Source organism: Melitaea cinxia, chromosome 18 (genome assembly GCF_905220565.1).
Source record: "Melitaea cinxia chromosome 18, ilMelCinx1.1, whole genome shotgun sequence".
Classification (NCBI taxonomy): Eukaryota; Metazoa; Arthropoda; class Insecta; order Lepidoptera; family Nymphalidae; genus Melitaea; species Melitaea cinxia.
The window spans coordinates 7,661,084-7,674,600 of NC_059411.1; the positions used below are offsets into that span (position 1 = coordinate 7,661,084).

Sequence of the window (13,517 nt, forward strand, 5' to 3'; positions counted from 1 at the left end):
GGAAGTGAGAGAGATAAAGCTAGCGCGCGATCTGCGCATGCCTGCAGTTTCGGACTTACTCTTTCGCTCGGGCACTCGGCACAGCACAACGGAGTCAGATATTTTTTTAGGCTAGTTCCATTTTTAACTTGCTATTTATATATATTTACACATATATAATGGATATCGCCTAGAGTAGACAGCAGGGTCACTACAAATTGCACCAACGGACAAGCCATCTATTTACATCATCTAAATATAAACTCGTATATTATCTGCTTTGATCATATCTAGTCCAGTATCCGTATGAATACATGGTTGTAACGACTAACAATGATTCATACAAAATACTGCATAACTATTGAATTTATTTAGAATTTAACAAAAATTACGATTCCAAGTGAAAGAAATCCCACCCTTTTACAGTATAGATAGGGCAAGTCGCACGTTTCACCTAGTTTTGACTAAAATCTATTCCAGCGTCGGTTTCACTGTGACCTTGCGGTTGCCATCAGCACAATCGCGTCACGATATTAATTGTTCAGTTGTGAATAGAATTCATACAAAAGGCATTAACCGTGCAGATAATGGTGCCTCGGGGGCGGAAGCTTCCGTTTCCCTCCGTGTCGGCTATCAGTCATCTCAAGAATTCTCCATTTATTGTTTTATACCTTAAGACCAATAACTCGATAGTTTTACAACATTTTTCATTTTTATTGTTAATGATCTTAGCTACAGTTCACCGATTCAGAATTTTACGGCAAATTAATGGGAAATCTAGAAAACTCCGAAAAATATAATACGTGTAGTGCATTTTATATGGATTTTTATCGATTCGCTAGAGATTTGCCAGGCCAGTTTGTACCTATAATTCTTTATTTTTATATTTAAGAATGTATACTGCCAAGATTATCCTATCGAAAAAACTTCGTATGTCAATACCTATTAAGCGTATATTTATTTATTTATTTTATACTTTATTGTATACCACAAATATATTACAAACAAAGCATAAATATAGTTACAGACAATGAAGTACAATGGGCGGACTTATGGCTAATTAGATATTTCTTCCAGACAACCCAGACATAAAAAGAAAACTTATTATCTAAAATGGGTAAGTGGCGTAGATGTATAATAATTCTTACTAATATTATAAATATGAATGTATGTTTGTTTGTTACGCTTTCACGCGAAAAGTACTCAACCGATCATCGTGAAACTTTGTACACATACTCTTGGAGGTATTAGAAGTAAAATAGAATACTTTTTATGAAAAAAAAATCCCTAAGTACTGTAATACATTTGCACTGTATTATCGACGGTCACGTCAATATCCAATTCAATTAACTATAGTTTCAGCTTTTTTGGATTTTGTTATATTTATTGTAATTTTTTCTGTCATTATATATATATATATATATATATATATATATATATATATATATATATATATATATATATATATATATATATATATATAATCTATTTAATTATAAATATGAATGTAAGTTTGTTTGTACTAAACCGATCATCATGAAACTTGGTACAAATATTATTGGAGGTATTAGAAGTAACATAGGAGTATTTTTATTTCAAAAAATTCACATGCGAGCGAAGCCGCAGGTAAATGCTAGTACTTACATAAAATACATAAATAAATAAAAAGAAGAATAAAAATATAATATGTATTCTATCCATAAACCAATAGAGTATATAAGAAATGAACGTAAATTGAAGATAAAAATTAAGTGAAATGATAAAAGCACAAATATACATATGTATAAACAGAAAAGGAAAAAAAAAACAAAAGAAATTGCACCATTAACATTAAATCGTCTCCATCTTAAGATAATGATCCTTAACGTGTTTCTTAAAAGTCAACAGTGATTTAGCCTCCCTTATGGGTAAGAGCAGGCTATTCCATAATTTAATAGCCTGAACACTAAAAGACTGACAAAAGTACGGGTAGCTTCAGCATAATAAGTCTTCGAGACGATCTTAATTCTGAAGTTTCGCCGAGATATATAAATTTTTCGTTTAAATAACAAGTAGGATTTATATTAAATAGCACACAGTACTTACAGAGAAAGAATATGTGGGTCCCGCCGAGAGCGTATAGAAATCCACTTGAGCTTGGAGCGAAATTCAGAAACATGGTCAAATTTGCGTAGGCAATATATGAACTGGATGACAGAATTTTGAAATCGCTCAAGCCTTTTAAGTTGGTCCTCGGTCAAATTAGGATAGCTTGCATCTGCGTAATCTAGGATAGAAAAGAGAAAAAACCGAATGCATGCCTCATCCTTATAGTCACAATGTTATTAAGGTTATTGATTTTACCAAAAATGTATTTTGATTTTTTTTACCTAGATGGCCTCCACCTTTAAAAACTGTGACGTAGGCGTAGGTGACGTTGCCATTTTTAGTTCCTGTAGATGCACCCTCCTAAGGTTTCTATTATTTTATGATATAATTTTTAAAAAAAAAATTTAAATTTCCTGAAAAAGTCTAAAAACAACACTTTTCTATACTCCCATACAAAAGATTTGTGATAATACTTAAAAGTCAATTTGAACTTTAATACCATACGATAAAGTTTGTTAAAGTTAGGCGATACGAAGTTCGCCGGGTCAGCTAGTCTATATTTAATATAAAAATGAGTCGCTGAATGTGTTGCTAAGCGCAAAACTCAAGAACGGTTGGACCGATTTCGCTAATTCTTTTTTTAAAATATTCCTTGAAGTACGAGGATGGTTCTTACGGAGAGAAAAATTCTAAAAAAAAAAAATTTGATTTCCTGAAAAAGTCTAAAAACAACACTTTTCTATACTCCCATACAAAAGATTTGTCATAATACTTAAAAGTCAATTTGAACTTTAATACCATACGATAAAGTTTGTGTTAGGCGATACGAAGTTCGTCGGGTCAGCTAGTTTAGAAATAATTTAATTCGTGAAATGCCATCACGTCAGTCGAGTTCTGCCATAACTCACAGTGGACTTTGACCCGGGAAACTTCGACCTTGCAGAAATTAAAAAAAAAAGTAAACTATGAGTTATTCTTGATAACCAGCTAACTACGTACCAAATTTCATTGCAATTAGTTTAGCTGTTTTTTGAGTGAAAGAATAACAAATATCCCGTCTGTCAATCCTCACTAAACTTTCGTATTTATAATATCACTGGGACTTAAGAGTGTACACTGCAATAACAACATATAAATAGTAAAATAAAAGATTATTGAAAACCAAAAGATATGATAGATCGGTCTTGACAACATGTCATAAATGTATTGTAGGGTCCGTAGTGTGCATAAGAATGCAACTCCTCCGAGTAGATTCGACTTCTTTATAATGTTTAAATTATGTCAAAAGCACTTTTTCGTTTGTCTCAATCACTTGGTTGAAATGCGCATAATTTAAAAAGCTATCGGGCTCCTGAATATAAGCCATGTTACGTGAGACTTTCACTCACCAAAAATGTGCCATAAGTGACTTCGAGACAGGTACGAAAAAACCGCGGCACCGCTGATACAAAAACTTAATGTCGAACTTTACCTTAAATGATCAATGAACAAAGAATAGTATTCATAATGAAAGCAGTTGTCACTAGCGAATAATGCAATAAAACTAAAGAACATGACTGTAACGCAACAGTACAAAGTTTTTGCAATTCATAATTTCATGAGTGGAAATGGTTCAGACAAAACACGTGCGCTGATAGTCAAGGTACAAGTAAAAACACACGCTAAAACTTTTGAATTCATATGATTTTATTTAAAATTAATCTTCAGCTTTGAGTTAGAGTAAAATATTGTAAGAAAATTCGATACCTTAGAAGTAATTCTGATGTAAATATTTTATATGTCCGATGAAACGTAACGGAAGTACGTTTGGATAACTCTACTTTACTAGAAAAGATACTTTTACCCAGCACTACAACCATACAGGCTATTACAATTTATAAAATTATAACAATTTGACACATAACACGATACTTTAGTTATTACTTCATAATACTTACTACATAATATTTAAGGTCGTTAATGTCAACACCGCGTGGATATAGTGCCACTTGAAATTTATTAAATGCACATATTAATATGAGGCTAGGCGTCACGTTTACGCTCGAGGCGGTAAACAAACACCAAGTTACTTAAGATAATCCTTTGTGTGAGAGTGGTCGCAGTGATCCACCTCAGCGCTTTATAACGACATCCTCGGACGCCATATCTCGCATGTCATCCCTCTCACCTCTTCCGGAAGATGCTGAGATATTTACCTCATGTTGATTAGACATATTGAACATATTGATAAAAATAATGGTAGCTTAAACTGTCTAAAAATACTAGTAACTTAACTTTTTCGCAAGCGAGTATCCATAGTAAAAGTAATCTTACTACCCATTGATACTCAATATTGGACTGTAGAACCGTAGCGGATTGTGTAACATACAACATGTTAAAACACGGGCTCCAGATTTGATGTCTAATTTCTAGCGGAAAAACGGTACAAAGTTTATTGACCACTTTGAAAGCAATTGGATGAAAGTTGTGAGAAGAACTGTAGTACATCACTTCTGCAAATGAACCAAAACTTTTTTATTTATTTATTAGTTGTGGTATTTGTTCTACGTAAAAACTGTTTTATTCTTAATGTTATTAAGTCTAAATGTTAACACGACATTTGATTAAAATTATTTCGTCCTACTTGTTTTTCAGCTCAACAAAGTAGTAACATCTGAAGATCTCGAAATGTTGGATGCGCTAAAACTTTAAGTTGGATTCATAAAACGACTAGTTATTTTATCATACCTTCAATATTCGTAGAGACGGTCTTAGATCGAACAAAAGTGAGTGTTACATCCACCATCAAGATTATCCATGAGCTATAATATCCATCTTCCATAATTTTAATTGTTCAAAAACTTCATAGTCATGAGATCCTGTCATATATTGAGATTTGGAAGTCAATACTAACATATACCAGTTGATAAGTTTCACTCCTTTAACCTACGAAAAATGAAAAGACAGGAAAAACATTTGATAAATATGTATTTACAATCCAAAATAATGTAGGCAGGGGGAAAGTACTGTATAATTTGTAATTTTTTTTATCATTAGATAACTAAAATTCTATCTAAGATTTGTATTGTCGTGTCACAAATTTAGTTAAATTTAGCCTCGTTTTTGGTTCTTTAGTCTGATTAATTATATTTATGTTTTAAGTTCTCTCTAGTTTGATTCGGATTATAATAATCGAATAAAAAAAGTACAAAGATTGAAAATTAATAATGAAAAAAATATGGAAAAAGTTGAAAAACAGCACTAAAATTAAATGAAACATCATGGCAAGTCGCGTACCGGTGTCCATTAATATATATTATCTCGTATAAATTGAGCACCGCCAGCGATTTATTTGGAGCTCCAGCAGTAAACAGTACCCATCAAACGCGACGGATTATTGCCGACATGAGTTCTCGTAAAACGAACTCACTTTTATAACGAGCCAACGAAATAAGGCCGAAATACGTAAACTTGGTTATAATAACACGTTTGAATATTTATCGTAAACGTATTTTATTTAATGTTTGTGTTGAAATTATTTGAGTAAATAAAGTCGGTTCTTATAATTTCGTATTATTTTGCTTTATTTACACTCATTCGCTATTTCACTTTCGCTCTTCTTTCGAATATTGTAGTACTGCCCTGTAAATAAACTGGCCTAGGCAAGGTAAAATTTACTTACTTATTTGAAATGTCAGTAAAAAGCGAAAACGTAACATGTGACGTACAAAATTAATTTACAAGTATCATCATCATCATCATCATTTCAGCCTATTGCAGTCCTCTGCTGGACATAGGCCTCCACAAGTTCGCGCCAAAAATGTCGTGAACTCATGTGTGTTGCCTATAGTCACCACGCTGGGCAGGCATTTATAAGTATAAAACTTACAATAAGAGCCGACCCAAAGGATAATTAAAAGCTGTTTACGCAAATATTACATAGTTTAATAATTTAAATGTACAACCGGAAAAACCTGCGTCTAAAGTTAATAACTATTCATCGTTCTTTATTTTCTCTGATTTAATTATAACTTTATTTTATAAGAATATTTAAGAATAAACAACTATAAAGTACGCAATAATGCTCATATAAATAACAAACCAATCAGTCTGACATGCCAACGTAAAGAACGATAAATTTGCATAGTAAAACAAATGTTTTTGTATATTCCTGATCAATCCATTTGTAGTAGACGTTGAGAAAATGTTTGTATGATGGATGGCGCCGTCAGCGTCGAAACATTTAACGCAATACGATATATGATGCTGCGATGAATGAAAATGCATTTATATTTATTCTGAATCATTTCTAAAGCCTAAAACATATTCAATTCTCAATGGGGAGGCCACGTTTATAACGTCCTTTGAGTATGTGTACAAGTTGAATATAAACATAAATAACGCATAGATTACACGAGCAGTTCTGATGGCGCCTACATTCGCTTAGACTTTTAATATGGATTTACCACTTTTCACCATTCCCTTAAAAACATGTTCGTGGTATAAAAACCATAACATATTTTTTTTAAAATCTATTTGTATGTATACGTGTATATATTACTGGAATATATTTGTAGCTTCAGAACTGTCGTTCTTTTTTGTCTGAATATTATAAAATATTTCTTTTTTTTTTAAACAAAATTTCAAATAGAGACAAGGATAATTGAACAGGCGAGTCTTAGACACTTGCAGCACACGGGACTAATATACCACAAATATATTATTTGCTGACGGACATGATGGATATTACTACTAAGGAATAATTGATACTAAGAATTGAATTCTCTATCCAACCATAAATAGGAAATATCCACCATTCATATAGCTAATATTTTTTTAAACGTAAACGCTTTGCTATCCACGGCCCCTAATAGGATTTTCTCTCTGCGTATGGGGTCTGAAAACACACACAATACACAAAAACAAACGCCCAGACCACTAGTGCTATGGCTATACCATAGCACTAGTGGTCTGGGCGCACGGGCGCGCGGGTCTACACAAATGTTTGCCATGAGCGGGGATCGTAACCGCGGCCGCAAGCATAACAACCAGATCTGTGATCGCTCCGCCAACGCATCTTCAAACCATCATTTTTGTATACCGAAGCTCTACAATAATATTCCTTTGTTGGCTAAGTAAATTAATAGATGTAATACTTTAACTTCCACTTAATAAAACTTTATTCCTTGTGGACTAACAAACAGGCAACACACGACTTGATTCAGTGAGTGAAATTTTGCACAGAAGTTGCTTACAAGTGTACCCTAAGTAAGTAATTCCCTAAGGAGAAATATAAGTTTGGAAGAAAGTTGATCGTCTACCAAGTTAGTATTACAAAAACAAAATAGACAACTAAACAAGCCTAGATTTTAAAAATTATGAAATAGGCGGCTCACTTTTGTTCGCTGGGTCCTTGCGTTAGACCATAGTTACCAACAGAGTCGAGGTGAGTGATGACTCGGAAAAAGTTACATTTATTTTACTACTAGCTATGCCCGCGACTTCATCCGCGTGGAATTTAGCAGAAAATTTATTGTTCAGTTCTCAGAGTTATAAAATAAATAAATTCCTAAAATAAAAGTAGCCTAAGCTACTTCTTATTACATCAGCTATCTGCCAGTAAAAGTCTCGTCAAAATCCGTTCAGAGATTAGCCGGAACAAACAGACAGTCAGACAAAAATTGTAAAAAATATTATTTTGGTATATGTACTATATTATATACATCCATATGCATGTAGTAAAAAGCGAATATTTTAATATTACAAAAAGTCACTCCAATTTTATTTTTTTGTATAGATTTTAGACTATTGACAGAACGAAGTCTTTCCGGGCAGCTAGTTTAATACAATAAAATACTTTGAAAATACATCAATTTTGATGAAAAAACATTTTGCCTAGCTTTTTAAGATGTTTATCTTATTATTATAGCTATGAACATTAAAATATTTAAAAAAGCAATAATAAACTAACTATTTGATTCAGGATCGTCGCTAACAAGTCTGTAAGTTGGTAAACAAAGAACAAGTGCACCGGGATACCACAAACAAAGGCATACAAGTTGTTGAGTGCTCGAAATCAAATATTTAAAAGGCGGGGGGATATCTTATCTAACGTCTTATTGTTTTTTTTATGCTTTGCCAGTGATCCATTCTTACACGTCACTAATAAGTAATACATAATAATATAATAATAAGTAAACAAGTCATTATAGCCATTATAGCCATTAGTTTTATAACTTTCTATAAATCGGTTGAAAATTTAATGTATTGAAATTGTTAATTTCAAAACGTCTAAAACTAGAAAGAAATGACAGCAGTACATTTTTCATTTTTAATAAAAAATATGTATAAAATTGTTTTTTAATTAAATAATGGCCATGAAGGCAAAGCTCAGAACTTCTCCTAAAGAAATCAAAAAAAAAAAAAACACAAAAAAACCCTCCTGAAACACCTAAAAGTGTTACACTGGAAAAAAGCCCAAATTGTTCCCGTCCATAAAAAAAGGTTCAAAGTCCTTAATTTCTAGCTGTCCGTCCAATATCCATCCTCAATACTATCGCTGTTATTTGAAAAAGTAGTGTATGAAGATATCTACTCAATTATTGCTAAGGGCATCCCACATACACAACACGGATTCATACGTAGTAGGTCAACCTTATCTAATTTAGCTATATTTTCTGATTTTGTTTTAAAGGCAATAGAAAAGGGTGGACAAGTTGACGAGATCTATACGGATTCGAGTAAGCTTTCGACCATGTAGACCATGACATCCTTCTTGAAAAGCTACACGGTCTCGGAATTCATGGTGATTTATTACGTTGGGTGCAGTCATATCTTCTTACAAACCGTACGCAAACTGTTGTTCTTGGAAGTTATAGGTCCGACTATATTCATGTACCCTCTGGGATACCCCAGGGATCTCATTTCGGCTCTCTTTTCTATAGCGCGTATATTTATGACATAAGTACGGTTCTTGTAAACTCACAGTCATGTCACAGACAAAAAAGTATACATGAGCGTACGCACGGTTGATGATTGTAACGGTTACAACATGATCTTAACAACCTATTTGATTACTATACAAAGAACAATATAAATCTCCTATATGATCCCCACGGTATGATGTTCATATAAAACGCATTGAAAGTGTACAAAAGAATTTGTTCATCACCTTAAATTTAAGTATAGTAAAGCCGATATAAATTATGAATAAGTAGTTATCTGCTGAGCTTATAATCTTCTGACGTTAACGGAACCCAGGGAGGTATTAGACATGGGGCTATTGTATGATATATTTCCTGACCGCATCAACTGCCCGGAGCTTGCTGAATGCATTATACTAAACAACCCTTCACGGCGCACAAGACACACTGCCTTATTTTATATCCCTAACTGCTCCACCAACTATGTACAGAATTCTATACTTACAAGATTACCTAACACATACAATTTCAAATTTCAAGACGTAGATATTTTAATGGTTCAAAATAAAATAAAACAATAGTGCTTTAAAAAAAATAATCAAACAACAACTAAAATATATATAATTTATATATATTTCATAGATATTTATATAATCTTCACTACATTATTATATATGTTATATTTCCTTCCATATAGAGTTGTTTTAATTTATACTTCAAAATAAGTTTGTTTTTTTTTTTGTTTCACCGTGTTTTGTTTTTCCTTTTTTTTCACGTTTTTTAATTTAAATTTTAAACGGATGGATGGTCGTAATTGGCCTTTTTGATTATATTTCATTTTTGTTTGTTTTATATTTTTTTCTGTGCTGTGTACCATCCCTTATAAATAAATAAATAAATAAAAAGTCCAAGTTTTATACTATTTTCAAGGACTTGAGAAGAAAATTTTAAAACAGCCTAAGCATCGTGTTCTAAACAAGAAAATTATGGACTACGAGCTTCATAATAATATTTTGTATTAATCACAAAAGCGGAAAACCACACACAATTGGTGAGGTATTGCTATGCCGACAGTCAATGAGGTAATCAAAACTGTTCTTCATCAAAAGATGGCATCAGATATCATCTAAAAAATTCCTTTAAGTAATAATACAGTGCAAAGAAGAACCGATGAAATGGCTAAAGACATTGAACTATCATTGTGCGATTACTTAAAGAATTCAAAATTTTCCATTCACTCGATGGATCAATTTTACCAAATAACAAAGGAATTAGAAGATTATTTGAAAAAAATTGAAAACTGATACAAAGGGAAAATCCATGTTTAGTACCCTGCACGTTTTTTTAGATATTAATAAGAGTTTACATTTCATGTTAAATTACTAACCGACACTGTAACATGAATACTGGAATACGTCAAACTTCGAAATATATTAATTATACCCGGTGTTACACAACATTGTCTTAGTAATGAAGTAGGACGTCTTCCTCATTCACTTGTTGCCGTCGCGATCACATATCATTTGTGTTACCACACCTGACAGTTCCTCAAGGAGTTAAATTTTTATATTATAATTGACATAACTAAGCAACTACTCACAATACCTTGATTTATTACGCTGTTATATAAGTTTGAATTTACAAAAGTAATATTTTTATTACAAAAGTTAAATTAAAAGAAAAATATGAAAGACCTACGTTGAATAAATTTCTTTATTTATGCCATGTTCTGCCATTATCATTTGAGGTAAAAAAAACACGAAAAATTAATGTTATTCTATTAATAGTAGATAGAATCATAATAATATGAAAACCGACAGTGGAGCAGTACGGTGATTTAAGCTCCAATCCTTCTCCTACATGGAGAAAGAGTTTTATGCCCAGCATTGGAATGTTACAAGCTGAATCGTGAGTCGTAATAAGGAACGGACAATATTTAAAACAACAAATGAATTTTGAGGTTATGTAAAAAGGTTCAAAGACAAAAGTTGTAGATATTTTTATTGCCTACAAGTTTACCATTCAACTTTTTTCCATAGGACTTGTAGTTTAGCCGGAAATCGAGATAAACCGTTTTTTACCCTTAACCAACCCCCCCGCTTAAGTAGTAGGCTACTTCCCGACCTCAGATCGCCCGTAATTTATTTTTCTTTCATATTCGTTGTATTCTCTTCCTTTTCTAATGGGTTTCATACTATAATTTCCTATTATAATTTTTTCTTGGTTTCAAAAATTATAGATTTCTAATCACTATATTCAAATAACAGACACAGACAACAGCACCTTTGAGTCGTCACTTTACAAATTAAAGCTATATTTGTCTTTATTTATCATCATCACTTCAGCCTATCCCAATCCACTGCTGGATATTGGCAAATCCACAAGTTCGCGCCAAAAATGGCGTGAACTCATGTGTGTTGCCTAGTTGCATAGTCACCACGCTGGGCAGGTGGGTTGGTGACCGCAGGGCTGGCTTTGGCGCATCGAAGTCGCTGCTGCCCGTCTTCGGCATATGTATTTCAAAGCCAGCATTTGGGTGGGTATCCCGCCATCGGTCGGATTTATAAGTTCGAGGTGGTAGTGGAACTGTGTTATCCCTTAGTCACCTCTTACGACACCCACAGGAAGAATGGGGGTGGCTATATTCTTTAATGCACAATTCAAAAATCACGTCAATGTCATGTCAGTGTAAACATCTACTCCGTAAATTTTATTGTTTAAAATAGTGTAAATATCTGATTTCGCGTAAAACAGTTGCAAAATCAAGTGAATTTTGTGTAATATTATTGTGCTGTACGATTTATTGGTGATTCTGTATGAGAGCCTTGTTATTCTTTGTCTTGAGCTGCGGTCGGAGATTGTTACCCGAAGATCTTCAAGACAACCAAAAGTGCTTAGTGCTTAGAAGTATTAAATTACCACTAAATGTGTTCATATTTAATCAAATAAAAGATACTTTATGGTGTAAACAATTAAATTATGAAACTGGTAAATTGATTTGTACAAGGACTTGTTATGTCGGTATCCTGAAATAGTTTAACTCAAAGTTGCTGATCAGTTAACGAACTTACAACAGTTACAATTGGTTCGAAAAATTCACCGCTACATATTAACTAGCGTTAGCCTAGCGGTTGCGTATTTCAGTCGCATATCGCATCATCCAAGTTCAAACCCAAGCTTAATTAAATAACATAAGAAAAATATTATTTTAGTTTCTTCATTTTATAATTAAAGACAGATCATGCCGAAAGGTAGATTCGAATGTTGTCAACGATTGTCAAACTCAGCTGAGATTATTAAATGTAAGACTTGTAAAAAAAAGTTCCATTATGCGTGCATCAGTACGTCAAAAACACCGTATACACAAGTAACCGAAGACTTTAGAAATGAGTGGGTTTGTTCTGTTTGTCTCCGGCGTAATAAAGAAGACATCATTGAGCCGATAGGTGGCGTCACGGCGCACACAGCAACTTCCGACTGTGATGAAAATGTCACTATCAGATGTAATGAAACGACTAACAGTAATATCGACCATACTATCACAACAAATGTCTCGATGCAGGAAGTCCGCAATATTGTGCGCGAAGAGCTCCAAATTGTCTTCGAGGACTTTAGTAAAGACATGATGAAACAATTCGAATGCAAGTTTCAAGAAATTAAATAATATGTCGGCAATCAATACATCTATCGAATTCCTGGAACAAAAGTACGAAGATGTTAGGCAGGAGCTATCTCTTAAATCTGAGGCGGTAATGAATCTAGAACGTGAAAATAAGACCCTGCGAGCTGACGTGAGTGACCTGCAGTCGCGATTGTCACTGATGGAACTGCAGTCGCGGGCCTGTAATGTCGAAGTTCAGTGTGTGCCGGAGTTTAAAAATGAGAACCTCGTAGCCATGTTGGGCCAAGTGGCATCCGTAATAAAATGTGATATAGATAACAAAGATGTAATATCGTGTACTCGACTAATGAAATTGAACAAGGACTCACCACGCCCAAGGTCTATTTTGGTAAAGTTCAGCAGCCCACGTGTGCGGGATACTTTTCTCGCTGCATCGATAGATTTCAATAAGAAAGCAAAAACCAACTTAGATAAATTGAACACGAGTCATCTGGGAATCGGTGGTGATAAGAAGCCAGTGTACATATGCGAACATCTAACGCCCGCTGTTAAAGCACTACACGCTGAAGCAAGGTTGTGTTCGAAAAAACTTGGATATCGTTTTGTATGGGTAAAGAATGGTAGGATTTTTATGCGCAAATCGGATAAATCTGATTACATATACATTAGGAATTCCGAAGTACTTAAAGGTCTTAAATAACTACATTTTTGATTGTTGTTGTAAGATGATTTTTTTTTTACACTCTTTGTATAAAAATTCACTGTGTTAAATTGCTATTACCAAAATATTAGGGGCATTAATACTGATATGCAAGATGTGCGAAACCGGGTATTGAACAATAATTTTGACATAATACTGCTTACCGAAACCTGGCTGAATGGTGACGTGTTTGATGCTGAAATTTTCGATGGCAGATATTTAATTT

At 33.4% G+C, this 13,517-nt stretch overlaps 1 protein-coding gene across 1 annotated transcript; it reads left to right on the forward strand.

Annotated features, from left to right (window-relative positions):
• The first annotated feature begins 12,634 nt into the window (after positions 1–12,634).
• Positions 12,635–13,291, forward strand: LOC123662498. The gene has a single exon (XM_045597341.1). It carries the CDS (start codon positions 12,635–12,637, stop codon positions 13,289–13,291), a length of 657 nt encoding a protein of 218 aa, XP_045453297.1.
• The last annotated feature ends 226 nt before the right edge of the window (positions 13,292–13,517 follow it).